Raw genomic sequence first — 21,729 nt, 5'->3', positions numbered from 1 at the left:
TAATAACTTTTCCCATCAAGCTTTATAGAATCTTGTCAGATTTGTTTTGTTTGCTTTAGAAAGTCCAAAGCAGCTCTAAAGGATGGACACTTCTCTTATAAAATTTAACCGAATTGGAATCTGCTTGTACAGGTACAACATTATTTAAAAGTTAATTTATTTCAGTAACTCATCTCACAGTGAAACATAATGAAAACATATAAATCAGAATATTACATCAGACCAATCAAAACATTTTAAGTACAGAAATGTGGACTGAATAAAAAGTATGTCTAATATGTCACTAAATGACTTTTAATCTGACAAATAAACTTCATCAGATATTCCAATGAATTTATTCGTGTATGGTCACAATGATTTGATCATATATTTTTATTATGAATTCTTGCTTACAAAAAACTAAATTTAATTTAAACAGTTCAAGTGTTTAAATTAAATTCCTTAGTGTTTAAAAACACTAACAATTTTTATGCCCTTATGCCTTCACTACATGTCTAGATGTTATTAATTGCACATTCGTCTTTAAAATCCAGTTTGTCACGAAGTAATGAAGCAACAACACTGAGTTTTCTTGCCCATCTTTTTTATTTTATGATTAATATTCACATCACTAGTTAACAATTAAACACAATGAACATCTCTTTCATACCAAATATTCAGAATTGAAGGGGGAGATGAGAGCTATCTAATGGGACGGATGCTTCTAACAACCAACTGTTGGTTTGTTGTCTCCTGCATGCTCTTGCAACGGTGTTGTGCTCTAAACAATAATACAGCACACGCTACAGAGTGTCCACTCGGCAGTACTGAAAGGAAGGCTCCTTTGTCTGCTGTTGAAAAATATTAAGTCTGTGGTTGGTTTCTAAGGATGAGCAGGGGACCGAAGCACAGCTTTTAGTGTGAAGTGAAACCTCTACTTTTGATGTTTAATCAGATTTTTGGTTTTACTGAGCAGCCAGCCAGTGGTTGCTGTGAGTGGAATAAAAGATAAAACAATCAGCTTCTTTTTCAGTACTGGAGTGTTGACAAACCTCTGTAGGACTGAGACAGGTTGGGGCTCCAGGTACATATCTACCAACACACTACGTATTCAGTTATACTACATGTTAATTTCACCTCTAATTTTTTTTTTTAACGTGGACTTTAGCTTTAGATTTCTTCATAATTCTGTTGACGGTGATGAAACAATTTGGTCCAAGACTTGCCCTAACTATGTCCTGTGTTGGTAGTTATGTCACTGTGTTAGTTCAGGGGAGGTCTAATACAGGACATGAGTCCATACTACATGCCAAAACACAAAGTTTGGTTTTCATTACTCTCACTCTGTTGTGGTAGACATCAGACAGATCAGGCCAGTACGCGTCGGTGCATTTCACACCGATTACGTCACTACTTCCTGAAACCAGTAATTAGTGTCGTCGTGTTTAATCGATCTTCTGAAAACAGAACAGAGACAACCTCACACATGTATTCAGATGTGTTGAACACATTTTAAAAAACATTCTTGAAACTTCATCAGCCCTTTTCTTGGAGAAAAAAGGCAGACTCTGAAAAAGGAAAAAAAGTATGTTTCCTTACTTATGCTTTCACCCATACAATAACACTTTTATTGAGCTAAGCTGTTGCAGGTTTACATGAACAGGTATGTTCAACTGGCAACATCCACAACATCCCGTTAAAACGTAAGATTTTTTTTGCATTTTTCTGTTGTTTTTAACTTTAATTAAATACTTCTGGGGTGATAAAAACACAGTGTTGATTATGTACAAGGGACAGTGTGAGATACTAGTGGAAGGGTGTTGTTAAAAGGCTACTCGGAACCATTGTGAGTTGATATTAGAGTGAATCCGGTTATTACCTTTTGTCCAAGCTGCAAAGCAACATTAACTTCTTCCCATATCATCTTTCACTAAATGATGCTGTACTGAATAATAAGTAATGCAATTCTATTAAATCTTTATAATCTTGGTAGATTTAATGGTCCATTACTGATCACCTCAACTGTAGATTTTGGCAATAATAACATCAGTTTGAAAGCTGTACATTACAAATAAGTATTATGTAGAATTAGATTTTTAGTGGTCTGGTGCAATAAATATGTAGAGATTATTTATTTAATAAAAGAGAATATGACGAAAACACTCCTGCTTTTGAAAAATATTGATTTTATATTCCCAATTTCCCTTGATTTGACCAAGTCATTTATTGAACAATTTCTTACGTTATCAGTCAAAACAAAGTTAATGTAAATAAGGAAGAAAATGTTTGAATTTGGTAGAGACTTGGTAACCAGGCTAAGTTGTATTAGCTTGTAAGCTAATAACAATGTATTTCTTACATTTTGCACTTTTAAACATTATAGCAACATGTTAATTAAAAGTGATTGCAGTACTCTGTTTATAAAAGATTTTAGATAAACAGTTTTTCTTAAAGTGCAACTATTGCCAAACATTAAATGTAAGGCAGTCATATTAAATGCATATTGACTGTACCCTTAAACCAGTCACGTTGTGCTAATACATTAGATTAACAAAAAACAAAATTTTTTTTTATTTTTCCATTACAAACAAACCAAACTTGAGTCCAAGTGTTGGTGCACAACTTTTTGAACATGTCTGTCAGTTTGGCAGGACATGGAAAACGTAGAATTTACAGTTTTTATGCATGTAAATAAAGTTTGAAAGCTACTATCTTCTGCTAATAACTTACATTTTGTTAACCCGTCTTGTTGTTACGTCTATCCTAGTGTAAACTATATTAAAGAAAGGTGGCACAAAGTTCATTGAGCCTTTTGAGCAGAAGATAAAAAATATACGATTCCATTCAGTAAATGTGACCTTGCAGTTTGGCCAGAATGTAAATCCCGGAGAATGTCGACAAGAATATCATCGGGGCAGCCTGGAGAGCTGAGTGTTTGACTATCAAAGCCAGCAGCACAACATCGATAACCCAAGTTCCACTAAAATCCACCAAACAGCAGCTCATCTCCTCATATGACGGCGCACTCTTTCAATGAGCTACTGAGACACAACAAGACTACAACTTTCTCCTATTCCTCTATACACAGTCCAGCACCTACATCTATCAAAGTGCTTTGATATTTCAGTTATTCTGCCTGCAAAGAAAAAAAAAACAAAACAAAACAAAAGAAAGGTTCACATTATTATTATTTTCACATATGATCCACGCATGTGTCATGTGACGTGTGTTGCTTTCAGGCAACTCGAGGGATTTGTTTGGAAGGAACGATACGATAATAAATACGCCTATATGTTGTTCGTAAGTTTTCTAGACTTAACTGTTGACTATTTGATCACTTGCTCTTTGATCACCGTAAGTTTCACTAAACTACCAAGACGGTTTTGTTCCCAGAAGCACAGACGTACAGTACACAGCTGACAAGATTTTACCAATATACAGTAAAGCAACTTGAGTACAGTTATATCACTTGAGTGCATCAAGAAATGAACAAGACTGTGTTCAAAGTGCACAAAACCTTTTTTTTTTTCCCTGTAAGGGTTCTTTACACGAGCCATGTGGTGCTGATAATATTTAGTGTTCCAGACACAATAACAGAGCGCTAGCTTAAATAAGTACAGTATAGGGGAATCTGGTGGGGGATGTTTGTCAGTTAGCTTTTTTTGTAAAGTCACAGAGCCAGACTATCAGTGTTCAAGAGGCTAAGCAGCGCTCTCTACAGGATGAATGCAGTAGTAACACTTCACACATCTGACAACTACAGTACGCCACAGAGATGTCGCAAATCCCTCAGTGTATTCACCAGAGACCATCCCAACCTTGAAATCACTGTGAGCAGGAAGGACACAGCCTGCTCATGTTCGATTTGTGACGCGTAGCACATTTTGGAAATGTTTTGGCCTAAATCAAAGCCACATCACAGTGTCGAGGGGAGCCTGCACTAGAAATAATGTACAGCAATTTACTTTAAGGGAATATGTTTAAAACAACCCAGCCAGCTGCTCCAAAAAGCATCAATGCATGTGTATAATAAATGTGGCGATGTGAACAAAACTGCTTTTAGCTTCTCCTAGTTTTAAAATGAAAAGTATTTTAGAAAGAAAACTTCAAATATACAAGCTGTTCTGGGATCTGCTTAACTAAAATACTGTTGCATTTTAGAGCTGGGCAGTTCCTGCTGTCCAGCGTTGTATGATTTAAGAACATTCTGTATATTTAAACGGCATCCAACGTAAATCAAACATGCTGCACAAAAAAAAAAAAACGTAACAAAAAACTTTTTTTTTGTCATCTATTTACAATACAAATGTCAGGGTAAAATATGTGCTAAGAAGAGCAGCAGAAAACGTGAAGCCTAACGATCTGCTCCTCTGAGTCTCACTGTAAGCGGTGGGATTTTATTGTGTAGAGGAAAACCCCTAAATGACCATAAAGTTTTAAACATGAATGCTATGTTATTATTCCCCATGAGTGGCAGCTCTTCCTATAGATTAACTGTCTCCTATCTCTGGACTTCTGTTCACTTCAGCCGTTCTCTGTCCTCTTTCTGTCTTTGTGTCACGTAAATGCACAGGTGACAAGAAGCCTTCATTTATAATGTTACTGTATTGCTGTCAGAAAGCTGGAGAAAGACACAGGAAGAGGAAAGAGATACAGAGACACTGCAACATGGGAAGCCAGTGTGGAAAATATGCAACAATGACAATGAAACAAACCATTGTTGCAACAATATTAGCATGTTAGTGTGAACTACCCAACCACAAAGTGGTGGCTTTTAGTGTGTGACTGTTCGGCGCTCAGGCACACCGATGTGTATGTGTGTGTGAGCTTGTCCTATAGATATACAGTATATGCGAGTGTGTTAGTGGTTCATTGCCTACAGTGAGGGCTTTCAACCCTCAAATCTGGTGATGCACATAACCAGGAGGGGCAACAGATTCATAAGGAAAAAAAGGGACCCTATGCCTGCTTTTCTCTAATGATTGTAGACCAGACAAGTCTCAGAGTAGCAGCTGTCTCACAGGGGTTGCAGGAGTGCAGAAAAGTGTGGTGGACTATAAAAAGGTTAACGTCATGAGTAGAAAGGCAGAAAGATGTGTTGAACAGAGTAATATACTGTATATGTCTGAATGTCTGGAAGTGCTTAAATGAGTCTGGTGTGGGAGATCTGTTTTTCTTTTTTTTTTTGCCTTTTCAAATGTACCAAGCAAGACCAACCTCAATTAAATGCTTAATACGGTAAAAAAAACAAACTGTTAACTAAAGATTGCTGCATCTTCATAAGCATTATATCCAGACTGTTTAGTACTCATATTTGTGTACAACTTGGCACAAGAATTATTCTAAATATTGCGTATTTGCGGTTAACACATGCTTGTGACAGCCACTGGAAAAGCTTCTGATCTTTGTTTTCTAGATCATAACATCAATTCTGCCAGGTCATTTTCCATAACCAGATGATAGATACTGTCTGCAATTACTGTTAAAGGAAGTACACAGTGTGCCAATTCCTTTATGTTTGTTGATTTAAAAGGAAGCAACATAAAGTAACAATCAAAGGGACTAGGTCTTCCTGTTACAACCCTAACTTACAACAGTATCATCAATTTAAAGCCAAGACCACTCAGAGAAGCTTCAAACATTCTCCATCCTTCCTCTTTTAACATTACTTTGAGGTAATCACATTTTCTAATGTCTAACTGAAAGAGCGAGTTTGAAAGCTTGAAAGAATAAAACACGGCAACTATGAATACATATGTTCGGCCTTACTGTTATCTACTTGAAAAGTATCACTCTCTCGCAACCTGAATAACACGCAGACACATCTTGGCATGTCATAGAAAATATAGATTCCCTTTAAAGAGCTTCCCACATCCCTCTGACTACAGTTTCAAACATCTCACTAGTGAAAATAGCTAACTTTAAGATTTCTTCTCTGAGTAAAAAGATTGACACTGAAGAAAGTTGTTAAATATGGTATGTTCGCGAAAAATATCCATTTTTTAACTTTCCGACTTATTGTGGACAATCAAAATGAAAAAACAGGTTGATTCTGGTCATAAGCTGGTTTCTTGGTGCTTCTCTCATCCTAATGTGCCGCCTACGTCTGACAAAAATACACTAGATAAGCTTTTGAACTTTATTTTGAACACCTCTAAGTCGATTAAAACTCCATGGTGTACTCTGCAACCACTTCTACCAAGTCTATCAGGAAAATTTTAATACGGAGTTAAAAACATTACTGCAGTTATTTTTTTCACTGAATAAACCATATTAACCATATGAGTGTGGTTAAATAGTGTGAGCTGTTGAATACCAATAAGAATGATTAGATGAGACGTAGTGACATCTGAAGGACAGAACTGGAAGTGAAGTACAGTTCTACTGACACGGTTAGAACATCAGTGGAGTTTTGGAAGGTGAAGGCTTTTCAAAGAGATCAGAGAAAAGTCAGCACTGAGACTCATAGGTTGAACAATATTTGAAGTAGGTGACTCTGCTTACGGGTATTTTCTGTGTCTGGGTTGTTAGATTTTGTGAACAGGGGTAAAACTTAACTATATCTGTGGTTACAAGATATTAAGCTGGTGGAACCCCACAAAGAGCTGTGTAGACAAACAACAAGTGGTCTTCTTTGTAGGTTACGGGGAAAAATGTCAGCTCGGGTGCTTTTAGAGGTCAAAGATCAGGGTCGGTAGGAGGACACTGGCAGGCGGACCTCATAGAAAGACTGAGAGGCAGTCGGTTGATTCGATGCTGCAGTGGGTGAGGTGAAGGGCCGGGCCAGAGGGAAGTGACTGTGCCGTGGTAATTTTGTTGGTCAGTTGATTGGCAGGTCAGTGAGCGTCATGCATGTCCCACCACTATCTGGAGCTCACAGGGACTCAGTCTGCAGAAAAACAAAAACAACAGACTCAGAAAACACAAAAAACACAGAACCTGGAGAGATGATGAAATGGCAACGACAAGCTTAAAAAATACTGGATAGATGGTCTGTAGATAATAGTTTGCTGCTGTTTCGTGGAGTTTCATTGGAATGGCAGGTCAAAAAGTTTATTTTTTTATGGTACCGGGGTCGATAGAAAGGCACTGGCAGGTAAAGTCCTGCGTCTTGGCCAGGACTCACTTGAAAATAGGGTTTTAATCTCAGTGGGATTGTCCTGGTAAAATAAAGGTAGAATAAGGAAAAATAATGCTGCAGCCATAAATCAAATAAGCTAAGTCTGATACCAGCATGAGGTAGAAGATTCCTGCTGTCTTTGATCTCACAGTCTGGTGGCCTGTTGCAGTAATGAAGAGTAATTTATCTTCAAAGACCTGTTAATCTTTACTCTGAAGGTCTCCTCATAATTTCATTTGTTGGCTATTTTTATCACTGCAGCAGAGCACGTACACCACGTAGGTCTGTTCAAAGAAAAAAACAAAAACATAAAAAAATAAACTCCGGGATGCATTTGCAATTATACCTTAACTTAATATGCTTTAAAACCAAGATAGTTTTTCAAATTGCTCACATTTGGTTTCTGAATTGCAACCACAACCAAAATCACTCCTCACTGGTTCCAAGATAGTAGGCAATATCTGACCGACTTGGAGGAGATCTCTATGCTAGTGCAATGCTCATTTCTGGTACCAAACCTCCAGGACAAAAAGTTCACCTATTCTCATTAGCAAACATTTTCCAGCTCTAGTTTAGATCAAACCAAATTCATGTGCTGGAACACGCTAGTTAAAGCCGTGACCTAAATCCAATCAGAATGAGCAGCAACACCAGAAAAATGCTGATCATATGTGCTCTCCATTCCATCACGTTTCAGCTATCTTGCAAAGAAATATATGCACTACTTTCTGCTGGCCTAACAGATAAAATAAAAACAATGTACAGTGACATTAGGGGTTGCACCATGATATACAGTGAAAAATATTAATGAGTATGAAGATTTTTGAAAGGCACTACAGTAGAGGATTTAGCTCTGTGTTCAAACACACCCTTGTTCTGGGTTGTTAACCACAAACAAGAAGTCTGCTGTTATCTCCTCTTTCCTCTGAGTGTAGGCCATCTGTCACATTACTGTGTGGTGCAAGAATAAAGCTTGGCAGATAAAGCAACAACTGAAAAGTTAAAATCACAAATAAGCTTTTTCAATTTTGCCAAAATGAGCACTGTGTAGGATTTGGCACCCACTTTTCTCAGCGATGCGTTTGTCTATGCTAAGGGGCTCCTTTAGACCGTCCCCTCCGAAAGGAGAAGGTGTGGGCTCCTTCATGCCGTTCTCCTTAGCAACGCTTGCCGGTGCAGTTGTTTGTTGTGGAGCGCCACTTGCGGGGGAAGATGTCTTCTCTCCTGTTTTTTCCTCCTGCGGCCAAATATAGATGAGCACAAGGACACACACAGACAGGTGGGCAGAAAACAAAAAAAGAAAAAAGAAGTTTTTCTCACAGCCAACTCTCAAACTCTCACACCACCTAGTGGCGGTAGGCAGTAGCAGCACAGTGAGTCAGCAGGACCAGAGAATCTTAGCTGTCTATGAAAAAAACAACACTGCAGACTGTGTTTAAATTTAACCTTGTGTCCATTTGTCTGCTCGCTGCCTGGTCCCACGTTGTCCAGGGATCCGATCTTAGACTTGGCCTTGATGTTGACCTTGTGGGATTCGATCTTCACGTCACCACCGCCTGGAGCAGGAAAACAAAAGTGGCCGTGAGAGCACAATGGAGGCAGTTAATAGTTGAAAGGGAGGAAAAACAGAAGAGTTTAAAGTTGAACCTGGCTTATGTTTGATGTTGTCCTTGGAGCCACATTTTGAGGTCACCTTGCTCAGGTCAACCTTCTTATTCAAGATTTGCACCTGGAGGAGAACACAAATCAAAATGCTGCCCATTAAATCACCAGATCCAGCGCAGAACGTAGCACTTTAGCATCCGCTCAGCTTTACAGCAAAACCCATGTACCTTTCGAGGTGTCAGCATCATGCTTTTACTGTATGTATGCAAAATGCAGGAGAATACCATTCAGCTTAAATTTCATAGTGAAACATTTTGAACATACTTTGTCATGTTCTTTTTTTTATATATATCTCACAAAAGTGTCTATCATGATGCATTTGCTGCTTTTTAATTATGGTACTGTAGGAAATGTGGGCCTCCCGTGGGATTTGGATTTATTTTAGACACTCGGATTTCTTTTTCAGGCATCAAATGATCACAACATGCACACATTTATATAAATCAACGTAAAATGGAACACAATATGTGCAGGTAGATAGTCTAACAAAGGGAAAATTAGCCTTGCTAAATCTTTAGACTGACTTGGTACATAAATCCTCGCTATATATATTAATACAATAAAACCTTTGGTGTTTTATTCACAAGCTTTAGCTGGCAAAGCTGTTGTTGAGAGCAGCCAAGAGATGCAATGGGATAGTGCAGCAGGTGTTTAAAGCAGATGGGAAGAACAACCGGAGGGGTGGACGCTCAAAAGTAAAATCAATCAAAAGTGCAAACAGTGGGGGCCACTGATGTGCTAATTACAATGCTTCAATTCCAGGCTACTTTGAAGATGATCAGTTTCATTTAAACGTTTGATATAGAAGAAGGCGGCTTTATAGCTGAACTCAATTTCCTCCTCACTCTGATGGATACTCCAATAGTTTCTAGATCAGACCCAATCAGCGAAGATCGACGGATCCAGAATGTCTATTCTGCATCAGAGTGAATGGATCTCTTTGAAACATTTGGCTTTAAAGCAAGCTGTGAGGGCTGTGCATAATATGTATATAAAAGAAGGAGAGATGCAAATGCGTCCAACCGATCCAGAGTCTTGCCCTTGGCTCCAGCAGTACTTACATTGCCACCTCCAGGGACATGTTTGATATTGTCCTTGGAGCCACAGCGGGAGGTGACGTGGCTGAAGTCCAGCTTTTTGTGCACTATCTGAACCTAAAGACAGGCAGGCGGACACACACACAAAAGCGACAGATAGAAAGAGAGAAAGGAAGAGAAAAGAAGAGAAAAAAAAGGAGAGGAAAAAGAAAGAAAGGAGCAGCAGAAAAGAGCAGATCAGCTGGCGGCTTTAGATGGCCAAAAACAGAGTAGACTTGTACTAAAACTATGGAAGAGATTCTGTTATTCAGTTGCTTTGCTGTTAGCTCAGTGGTTCTTGAAAGCATTGTTAATTGCACATTTTAGGGAATGCTTCTTTAAAGGGGGGTGCGTTCTGACAGAATAACAAGAGTGCTTCCATAAAATGCATTAGCTACATTAAAACAGCACAGAAAATGAGACCGAGCACATGCAGCAAAAACAAAGAATCAGTGATTTTAGAATTGGTGCTTTTCAAAACAAAAGAAACAGAAAGTGACAGACGAGGCTGCTAACTTTCAAAACTTTATAATGTAGCTTGTGCCCATGATTTTTTTTAAACAACCTGCTGCTATGCACATTTGTTTGGCTGAGAAGAAAAAAAAAAACCTGAGACAAGAGGCTGACCTCCAAAGCAAACCTGTCCTTCACCTTCAAGGTGAAACATGATGAACATGTAATGAATACGGTGATTTTTGATTTTGTATTCTGCTTACTCTCACTGCTCCCTCTACCCAATCTACTACTGCACACTGCTGATCAGATGGCTGAAAGAAGACTCCTACACTTTTGTTACACTTACAAGAAAGACAAATTCAAGCAAACACACACACACCCACACACACTAAAACAGACTCTGTTGGGCATATTTGTAAAGCAGCTGAATGCTGGATGACTAGCAAACAGGTAGCCCAACTAATAAAGTAGCTAAAATGATCTGAAACACATGTTGCTCAACAGAAAAAAAAACCACACAAACAAAAAAAAAACTAGATAAAACTCCTATTGGTCTTTTATTAATCCATGTCAAGATAAAAATAGAAATACAATATATTTAACTGTGATATTCAATACATTATACTAGGAAAGTGCTAAGATTTGATGCTTTTAGGTAAAAGCTTTTAAATTATGTTATACATTTTACATTTGTGTGTAAGCACAGCAAAACTACTATATTTTTACACATGGTTAAAGGGAATATCTCATCTGAAAATTCAAAGTCGTCTGAAATGAGGTGAGAAGAAATACTCCAAAGCTTGGAGGTGTTTCTGGTTCAATCAAGAATAATGAAACATGGATATGATGCTGCTTGATAAACACATGATCAAAATGTTCAAAAGGTTTTATTTAATAAATCCTAATGTTAAGAAAATAACTTCTTAACTACAAATTATTTAATGCGCTGTAAAAATTGAGTAAATTTAGCTCCACACTTCAAAATGTTTTGATGTTGGCAAGAAGAAGCACGTCATCTTCAATAGTAATAAAAGTATATTATGACAGAAGAAACACATTTTTTGTTGTGCACTGAGGTGACTCAAGTGTAGGCAATGAATTAGAGTTAAAGGAGACACTTTATTAATAGTATTGACTAAAGACGTTTGAGAATAAAGCCAAGCAAGGTGGCAGAAATGAATCACATGGATCTCTACTACGTATTCGACATAAAGATAAACGTTTCATTTGTTGCCTCTGTGCTTGTAGTGTGAAATAAAAACGCCCAGCAGCAGACGTAAGGCGGGTTCCTCCAATCTTTTTGTGTCTAAGTCTCCTTGGCTTGGATAAAACACAACATGATGACGCAGGTGGAACAGGCGATGGATGACTCACTAAGCACAGCCAGCACACATACACCAATCACGTGAGCATACACACACAGGAGCAGCTGGGGATAAACACCTTCTCCCGCTGTGTTTTTTTTCTCGTTTATGTTGCACTAAAAAAATATAAAAAATAATCAATTCCAAGCAGACAAATCAAGTTGCTGTGGTGTTATGGTTCATTTTTAATCCTTAATGTTTATGAGCAATCGTAAACTAAAACTGCAACTTTCAATCATAGAGACTGCAATAAGATAATATTCTACAGCATTTCCACCATTAAAGAAAGGCAAAGCCTGTTTAAAATGGTAAGTGGAGTGAACTTTTACAGCGGTTTTCCAGTCGTACTGACTGCTATAAGTGATTTACACAAGAGCCACATTCGCACTCAAAAACACAATGATACAAGATACACAGATTAGCAGGCAGTTTAGTGCCTTGCCCAAACAGGGACAAATGTGAAAGTAGGAATTGATCCCACAACCTTCAATTGCAAAACACCTGAACCCACAGTCACCTTATTCGTTCGTTTCATGCGGTAAAACGAGTCAAAACTTTAAATATGATGATGTGAAAAACTAAATTCTTGGACAGAGATTATGTTACCTACTAAGTTCTTTGTGTCTTGAATGTTGTTGTCACATTTTGTGATGTCAAAACCACATATTTCAATGTTGTTTAGGGATTTTCTCTGACAGGCCAAAATAAAGTAATGTATAAGAAGTGGAAAAAAAGTGATGCATGGTTTGAAAAGGTTTCAAAACATAAAACCATAAAAAACATTAAAAAATTGAGGTGTGCGTTCGTATTCAGCCTCTCCTGATCTGATAGCCCTAATTACAATCAAATCTCTTCAGAAATCAAGTACTTAGTAAACAAAGTCCAACTGTGCGTAATTTCAGTATAAGTCCAGATGTTTTGAGAGAGGCTCTTTTGTCAGAGTTTGATGTTTGTTAGAGAAAATCAGTGAATAAGCAGCGTTAGTGAGACAAAGTCAAGCTGTGGAGACGTTTAAAATCAGGGCCAGGCTATGAAACAACAAGAAATGAACATCCACCTAAGTCATTAACAGAGCAGCTCTGTTGTAGCTCTGGGACAGGAGCAGAGATTGTTAATGATTCAGGTCAAAGCATAGGTCAACTCTAAATCACATTAATTTTCTGTGGTAAAACCGGAGAACTAATTTTCACTCATGCTGTCTAATCTGACTGAGCTTGGGCTATTCTGCAAGTCTATAGACGTGCAAGGCTTGTACAGACATACTAATTGCTGCAAAAGATGATTTTAGAAAGTATGAAAGTGGGTGGGAGGGTTGGTTGAATTCGTTAAAAAAAAAAAAACACTTATGATTATTATTGTAAAAAAATATGCTAAACCCAATTTTTCTTTCTTGTCGTTATTGTGCACTGCTCTGTGTTGGCATGTCACATAAAATCCAAGTAAAATAGATTTGTGCCAGTAAATGTAAAAAGTCCACAAAAAACAACCCAGAATTCACATTGTTTATTTCTTAGGCGTTTTTTTTTTTTTTTTTTTTTTTTTTTTGCCTTCAAAGTTGATAGCTGTCTTCACTGTCACTGTAACTGGGAGATGAAAGAAATGGTTCAGAAAAAACACAGACATACAGTACGGGAAGCAAAGCCACTGTCTCAGATTTTCAGCTCGACATGCTGGCAGATGTCCTTTAGCCTGCTAATCAAAAGTGAAATTTTGAAACATTTTTTATTCTTAGGATTGACGTGCACAAGTGCACAGAAAATGGAGGAAAAAACAGAGATATTTATTCATGTCTGCACTTAAATCAGGCGTCGCTGGAGGCAAAGCCGGAGACAACAGAAGAACAGAGAAAACATCTTGAACGACTCCATTTTATACAAGATGTCACATCAAACAATGTGGGTCACTTGGTACGTCCTGCAGACAGTGTGAGTGGATGCAGATGGGTGAAAAATTGAATTAGTTGACTTAGATGTGTGGCATTGGTTGTGGTGCAATGAAATCAACAATATGTTAAAGATAATAAAATAATGCAAAAGAAACATGATTTAAAAAAGAACCTTTTTTATTTACATTTTATTTTAAAAAATTGTATCAAGAATTACTTCTACCTTTGTCGGTAGAAAATGTTTTATTAACTTTACAACTAACTCTTCATAGCAGCTTTTTGCATGTTTCCACTAGCATTCTGATGATTTATCTTTGGAGGTAAACTCCAAGTCTTCGAGTTTAGAATGCCTCCTTGCCATCACCTTAATCTTTAGTTCTCTCCACAAATTTTTCATCAGATTCCAGTCTGGACTCTGGGCCCAAATCATAAATAATACTTCGACTTATAGAAATCAAGTTGATAAAATACAAGATGACTTTAGAGTCTGCAAAGGGGATTGATTAGTTTCGGTATATTTCACTTCTTAAAAGTAATCAAAATAAAGCTTAACACTGTCCGACACAAACACAAGACAGCAGAATGTGTTACTATTACGAAAACTACCACTTTTACTACTAAGTTCAGATTTTTTTCATCCATTCCTGGAGTATATAACTCTAATAACAAACAGTGGAAATAGCACAAACATAAAACAAAAACAAAATTTAGCTTGTAATGTTTATATGAACATCAAGTCGTGGTGTGTGTTGAGTGGATGTAGATAGGATGATTGGCATTTTATGGAGAATGCAGTGGTGTGTGAGGTGGCAGAGACTCACTCTGGCCTTGGCGGCGGGGGTGGCGGGGTCAGATGTCTTGTTGTTCGGGGTGGAGGAGACCTGGGGAGACAACCAGGCCCCTAGTCAATAAAAACCTCCAACCAACCACACACCAAAGCACAACGATGTGGAGGAGCAAAAGTCCGCATGGGGCCATGAGGTGGATCAAAAGGAGAGCAGCTGGATAAATCCGGTGTGTGCGTGTGTGTGTGTGTGTGTGTGTGTGTGTGTGTGTGTGCGTGTGCGTGTGTGTGTGGGTTGTTACAGCCAATGAACATCAAGGAGTGGGTGGGAGGAAACACAACATGAATCAAGTACATCTAGTCCACAGACTGAACCTCTGGATGTATGAAACATTTTAAACAAACACAGTCTGTGTAAATGGATCAGGGAAGATATTTAAATGGTAAGAAACTGAAGCAGATGGAGCGCCTTCAAAATGATAGCAATGAAAAAACAGAAGATTAGTTCAGATTTAATGAAACTGAATCATATCAGTGGTAAGCAACAATTACAGTGCCTTGCTGAAGTATTCATATCATTTGGACTTTTTCAGGTCTTTTTTTTTTAGTCTGTGTTTTATTAAGATTTTAATGGGATTTTATGTGACAGAACAACAGAATTTAGCACATACTGTGGTATGAGTATATATTCAACCCTCCCGTCTCAATAACTGTCACTGTAAATATGCTATATTTGCTGTATTTAATATCACTGCATTTTTGGGGGCTGATATTTCATGACTGCAGGTTTTGTCATCCTTATCTAATTCTGCTGAATCGAATGGAGAGTGTCTGGGACAGAAACGTCAAGTTTTCCTGTTGTGTGTTCAGTTTTTAGTTTAATCTGCCTCTAGTTTTTTTTCTTAGCTTAACCTTGGGTTTATCTCCCAATACTTCTAACCAGATTCTGTGTGCCATAAACTCATCTTTAAATTTCTTTACAACCTGTCATGGCGTGTTACTTGATGCTTATAAACCTTGCAGGCCTTCATAAACGAGCTGGCCGTAACTTACACACAAGGGGACTGAAAACAGGTGGATATACTGGATTTTATTTAAGGGTATCTGATTTAAGGAGGCTGAATACAAACTGCACGCAACACTTTTCTGATTTTTATCCTTAAACAAATCAAAATCCTCACCTTTTTGCTACAAGTTGTATTTATTTATGATTTTGTGTTGCTATGTCACCTAAAATCCCATTAAATAAGCAAGGATGGAAGTTTCAGGTTATAATGTGACAAAATGTGAAAAAATTCAAATGTGTGTGAATATTTCTTCCAAGGCGGTATAGACAGCTGCACAGAAGAGCATGAGACCAGCCAAAGAATGAGGCAACATCCCAACAATGGTCTGCAATTTACCAAATACAACACCACCAGTCCCATTCCAAAGTATTGAGATAAAAAAAACCAACTAAATCTCAGATGGACGGTAATTGGAACAAACAAAAACAAGAACAACAAGGTAACACTTGGTGTATACACCGTTTTTGTAAGTGTGATTCAGGGCAGTGGTTAATTTTGGAAGGTGACAAATAGCATGTCTGACAAAAAAAATAAGATGACAGAGGATTCACCCCCGGGGCTCCTGTAAAAATACACACATCTGCCTGAAAATCCGAGGCCAATACAGTTTAAAGAAATGTATCTAACATTACATTGGTCACCTGATAATTGTGGGGAAAACAAGAGGTCATAGTGAAGATGAAAAGGAGTGACGCCAAAAGAGATGTGCGCCTGCTGTTCTCTTAGATAAATTGAGTGCAGATGGCGTCTCTGTGGGTCTGCGGAGGATTTGACAGATGTGAGCAGGTTTGTGAACCCTGCTCCATCCAGCCACAGACTGCAGCATCCTGGCCTGCAGCTCCACAGCACGACCAGGCAAAAGAAGGTTAATGACGCATGAACTGATCTGACAGAGAGCTCTGCACCTTTTAAGGAGAACAGAAGGACAACATTTGCTCCTGTGCTGTTAGATAACAAGAAACTGCCTCACAGGGGGTAGATATGCTTTAACTACAAAAGAGCTGAAATGAGCTTTCGCTATCTTCAGGAAAAGTAAAGGCATAAATATATACACAGTATAAAGAAAGGATAAAGAACTGCATAATTTAATGAAGTGCAAAAACATATGAAGAGACATCTGTAAGAATACAACAATGATTTTGTACTACCTAAAACAAAATAGTTCAACACTTTGAATAGTAGATGTTGTAAGTCTCCCATGCCTGAATATGAAACATTAGAAGAAATTCATTTTTGCTTTTACCTCCAATGAAAGAACAGCAAGATAGCAGACAATTGAGTTAAGAATATATTTGAGTTTGATGTATCTCATTAATAGTTAAAAATCAGCTATCAGGTGATGGCAGGAGACATCAATCATCATTGTCATCACCTTGAACTGTACAATACTATGTAGTAAAAGCAAAAAAAAAGCCCCTAAAATCCTTAATTTTGCATGATAAAAACATTTTTTTAGAAATATTGGGCCTTTGGCTGATACATTTCTGACATCAGTCAATAACTCAAACAGACCACAGTTTTATCTTGTGAGATAACATTCTTTAATCTAAAAATGCATTTCTGCATTACTGGAAGTCATTGCCCATCCCAAAACACAGAACTAAAAGTAGTGAAGCTCAGACACTCCGGTGTGTGCAGTTAGGGCAGCGATCCTAAACATAAAAACTGGTTTAGACTGGACAGATTAAAATCAGGCCTGTGGGATGGCCGAAATCTTAAACTCATTGTAAGTTCATGGGCTATATGCAAACAAACTAACTTTAATAATATCCACCAATTTTAACATGGTGAGTGATGAAAAATGAATTAGAATAATGCCATAACCTTTTGTTTGCCTGAAACTTCTTGAGGGAAATTTATACCTTTTATAAGATCATTGAAATTGTACCATTCCACTTTGAAAAAAGAAAGCTTCAAATGCATTATTAAAAGTTTAGTCTTAGTACGTCATGCATTGCCACAACCAGTGACTGTAAACCTTTGAAGTGTAGCCAAAAAGACCCGGTTCTGTGACAGAAAACTTGGAGAACATGGACAAACGACGATGAGCTGCACTGACAGAATATCACCAGGCAAGGCGAGCAGATAAGGGGATCATGTCCATGATTCAAAGTGACACAATTCTCTCCCCAAGACAAGCAGTCACAAACACCAAAGAGACAGAGACAGACAACCCAGTCAGGGCACTGACACATGACAAAATTTGACATGCAGGCAAAGTGTTTGGCATGGAACGAATCCTGCTTAGTCTTCATTTGAGCATTTAAACATGTGCATGTTTAAATGTTTTCCCAGGTGTCTGTCCATGTATAGACTCTCACAGGGAGGGAGAAACATAGTGGATCAAAGAATTAGACACCGATGAACACCGATAATGGAGCATGTTGAATGGAGCTGACAGACAGAGGAAGCCAGCAGAAAGATGAAGGAATAAAAGGGCGGCGGATGACCGATGCCGGGAAAGAGAAAGATGTTATCAGAGAGATTTATAGCTCCTTATCTCCTCATTATGAGAACAATTATAATCATGGAACCTGTTTCAGAAAGCCCCGTTTGAAAAATGATTCTCAAAAGAAAATAATCCCAATCTATTTCTGAAATTACACCACCACTTAATTAAACTGTAAGGTATAATGGTAATTACTTTTTTAAAAAGTCCACTAACTCAAGGATCACATGATTTATGTGATTTGGTTTCCAATGAAAGTGTGACTTTTTAAAATTTTATTTATTTGAACATCTTATGTGTTCCACTGTCACGACTATGGCTGAGTTTCCTTTATAAGTGCCAAAGCTTCTTTTATTGTGATGTAAATATTCTACACTATAGAGCAACAGATACAGGCAGAGGCGTATGAAATTTAATTAAACAATCCTAAAAGGGAAGACTGACCAGCGATGCTGATTAGCACCAGCTAATTGATGTTACTTTAAGACCAGAACACAGTGGTGGTCAAAGGGTGGCATTAAAACAGAAGCCCTTATTATTTTCTCAGCCATACGATCCACAACGTCTGGACTCGGTTCTGTATTCAAGCTTTGCAGCTCATTACGAAAACATTTCACTCCAGCTTTTACTGTGTGTGTGTGTGGGGTGTGTGTGTGTGTGTTTGGCCTTTGTATCAGTTCTAGAAGTTTATATAATAGTGTTTCTTAAATATACATCCATTTTCACTGTATGTCAGAAGCATAATTTGCATAATTTAGTGCAGTTGTGAAGATTTTATCTGCCTCACTTGCAATACTTCTGTCCCTCTTCCAGCTTGGTTTGTCGTTCCAGTTGTCTTATTAAAGTTCTTTAATTATTATTATTTAGGCACATACAGTATGTCTAGTCATGTATAGAAGCTGCTTTTTATAGCCATTTCCTGATCGAAGAAGATCAACACACATCCACGTAATTGTAATATTACTGCAATATGTAGAAACAGCAGAAAAGGCCTTTTGGAATACAAACCATGTTATTATAATGTAGCACCTGCCTGCTATTTGAATTACAAACTACCAGCTTGTTTGTTCTGCCTTTCAGGAATCCTGACAGGAACATCTCTGTTCTGAATTATTTATTAACCTCTCTCAGGTGCAGACCCCCTTTTTTGTTCCCCTTACCTTCCCGCCTCCTGGCTGGTACTTGATGTTGTCGATGGATCCAATCTTGGAGCGCACATTCTTCAGATCTGGCGTCGGAGCATTGATGGGTCGAGGGGTTCGGGGAGGGCGAGGCGCCGCTGGTTTCTTCTCTAGAGGGGTCTGCTTGGGCACCGGGGGTTTCGTGATGACGCGGCGGCGATGGGTGGCGGCACCTTCACCGTTGGTGGAGGCAGATGGGGTAGCCGGAGTGGCTGTGGATGCGGGGCGAGGACGCGCTGGAGGGGACAAGAGTATTACCTTTTAACGACTGTGAAATAGGAAATATAGAATCACATTCAGTCTCAACTATGCTATCTAACATCTTACATAGCTCTTACTATTGTAATCAAAAATAAAACTTTACTTTTCTTACTTGTAGTTTTGGGTTTCTTGGCCTCCCCCGTCTTGTTCTCATTCTTGTCACTTTTGCTAGCTGAGAAGAGGGGTGGAAAAAAAGATGGCAGTTTGACGCAAACGTGTCCCTGACTGATTCGCAGCTTCCTTTCTTAGAAAGGTGAGATTCTGTTTGTGATGTGCAGATAAAAATATGAGTGCGGTGTCTAGGAAAGGTTGCACTTGAATCTAAAGTGCAACATGTGATAGCAATGCGGTGAGCTTTTTGCCTGAGGGGTGCCAGTGTGACTCATTGCTCCAGTTACAGTTGGAGGTTTTCTTAGAGTGACTCTCAGAGACAACAATGTTTTTATAAAGTAATTGTGTGGAAGGAAGTATAGAAACTCTAGATGTCTTGTCAGAGATGACACTGTGTATACCTGTGGTTTTATTCGCAGCTGCTGCAGAGGTGCCGTTCTTACTGGGGGCCTGCCGAGGAGTGGGCGTGGCCTTCGGTACGGGTGGGCGTTTCTCTGCGCCGCCATTTTCTGGAGTCTGAAATTCAAAGCAGGCAGTCGAGGCTGGGCCACTTCACTCAGGCCGTTTACCAAACACGCGAACCCACAGGATTCACTTATTGCCTGCAGTTGATTAACAGTAGAAACTATGTGCAGATTTGGTATTATTTATCAGTTTAAATGGTTTGCCACCAAGTCATTTGTTGCATTGAGCATAAAGCACAGATAAAACCATGTTTAGTAAGAGAGAAAGGAGATTTTCAATAATGGGACCCCACAGAGACATTTATATATCTAAGCAAGGGGCTGAATCTCACAGACAGCCAAGCACACAAAAGCACAGCAGTCACCAAGCTCTTACCTTCAGAAGTCACATTCTCTTTCTCCATTAAAAAGTTTAATTTTGTGCTTAAAGGTTCTCCGTTTACACTCCTGAGTAGAGCAGTTTGTCATACAAAAACAAACTTCAACACCGTTAAACTCAAATTTCTCCAAAATGCCACTCGCCAACACATTTTTAAACAACACTGACTGTTATTGCAAAAGATCAGAAGTCAAATGCAACAAGCAGAGGTAGGAGTTTTAATCTACAGTAAGGGCTTTGTGAATTAGCTCTACTGTTGAGGATTTTTTCTATCTCAGTTAAACATGATAAAGACTCGCCATGGTTTTTGCATAATTTCCTACTGAGGCGCTGAGTATCAGTGGCCTTTAAGCTTCCATGCACAGCGTCCTCTGAGGATGTTAATCCTTTTGTGTGACAGTATGAACATGAATGTATATTTCTGCCTCTTTGGTACGCATGCTTCCTTTCACTGCTGTGTGCACACAGGGCTATAAAATTCTAATCAGGCAGCAATGAGTAAAACAAAGGATGAAAGTTAATAAAAGGTTAAGGCACACACCTGAAATTCATGAAGAAAAGCAGGTGGGATGAGGCTTTAATATTATGAGATTTGAAATGAGATTTGGGACAGAGGGATGGTCCATGATGTCTGACGTCCCACAGGAAAAGAAGCACTTTTAAAGTTTTATTAGACGGGAGATTTTGTGTGAGTAAAAAAATAAACACCTTTTATGAGCTTCTTCAAGCAGAAGTGAAATGTGCTGATTATAAAGTTTTTACAAAGTTTGAGTGGACACTGCATGTGGCTGGTTACTGAGACGTTTTACTATTCCTCTATGCCAAAGTTTACCATGCAAAAACATGCTGATCAGTTTCTCATCATGAAGGTTTTATTGATTCGCCGTATCATTTCATATATGACACAAAGGATTTGAACTCACCTTGGCAGCCTTGGTCGAGCCTGTGGTTGGCTGACGTTTTGCAGCGGTGGGTGTGGTCGCCTTGGGCACAGGGCTTTTTTTATTGGCTGCAGTGGGGGACGGGCGTTTGGCAGAGTTGGCCACATCATTGGTGGAAAGGGTGGATGGACGCGATTTGGCTGAGTTTTGTTTGGTTGGACCCACATCAGGCTGGGTTATGAATGCAAATGGGGGGAAAAAAAGGCAGAGTAGCAAAAATAAATAAATAAAACCCAAAAGGGAAGGGAAGGGAAAAATAAATAAAGGAGGGCAAAGAGAGGGAGGGATGCAGCGGTGAAATCTCAGCAGCAACAGAAATATGGCAGCATAGCCAGAGTTCATATGGCAACCGTAAAGAAAAAAAAAAAGATTATAAAAGATCAACCAGAAACCCACCTTGTGTAGGTGATGAGCAGTAAATTATAAAAGCACCAAATAAAAGAACTGAGCAACCGTCAGAGAGCAGATGATATGGAAAGTGGCCTGAGGTGTGACTCACACGCACTACAGCACATCCAGAAAACACCCACATTCAATATCTGCATGA

The 21,729-nt window shown here is 38.6% G+C and overlaps 1 protein-coding gene across 1 annotated transcript in view; it reads right to left on the bottom strand.

The window, feature by feature from the left end:
• Positions 1 to 566: 566 nt before the first annotated feature.
• Positions 567 to 21,729, bottom strand: part of LOC102232428 (microtubule-associated protein 4-like) — an 80,850-nt gene continuing 59,687 nt past the window's right edge. Inside the window, exons 8-17 of the mRNA XM_023335044.1 lie at positions 21,165 to 21,353; positions 19,800 to 19,914; positions 19,400 to 19,459; positions 19,006 to 19,262; positions 14,367 to 14,426; positions 9,826 to 9,918; positions 8,747 to 8,828; positions 8,546 to 8,655; positions 8,165 to 8,336; positions 567 to 6,868 (exon numbers count right to left, since the gene is read on the bottom strand). Coding sequence (XP_023190812.1) covers positions 6,864 to 6,868; positions 8,165 to 8,336; positions 8,546 to 8,655; positions 8,747 to 8,828; positions 9,826 to 9,918; positions 14,367 to 14,426; positions 19,006 to 19,262; positions 19,400 to 19,459; positions 19,800 to 19,914; positions 21,165 to 21,353 — 1,143 coding nt within the window. The 3' untranslated portion in view covers positions 567 to 6,863. The remainder of the gene's footprint in view (positions 6,869 to 8,164; positions 8,337 to 8,545; positions 8,656 to 8,746; positions 8,829 to 9,825; positions 9,919 to 14,366; positions 14,427 to 19,005; positions 19,263 to 19,399; positions 19,460 to 19,799; positions 19,915 to 21,164; positions 21,354 to 21,729) is intronic.

Source organism: Xiphophorus maculatus, chromosome 6 (assembly GCF_002775205.1).
Source record: "Xiphophorus maculatus strain JP 163 A chromosome 6, X_maculatus-5.0-male, whole genome shotgun sequence".
Taxonomy (NCBI): domain Eukaryota; kingdom Metazoa; phylum Chordata; class Actinopteri; order Cyprinodontiformes; family Poeciliidae; genus Xiphophorus; species Xiphophorus maculatus.
The sequence above is the reverse complement of the archived record's forward strand: the minus strand, read 5'-3'. Positions and strand labels throughout refer to the sequence as shown.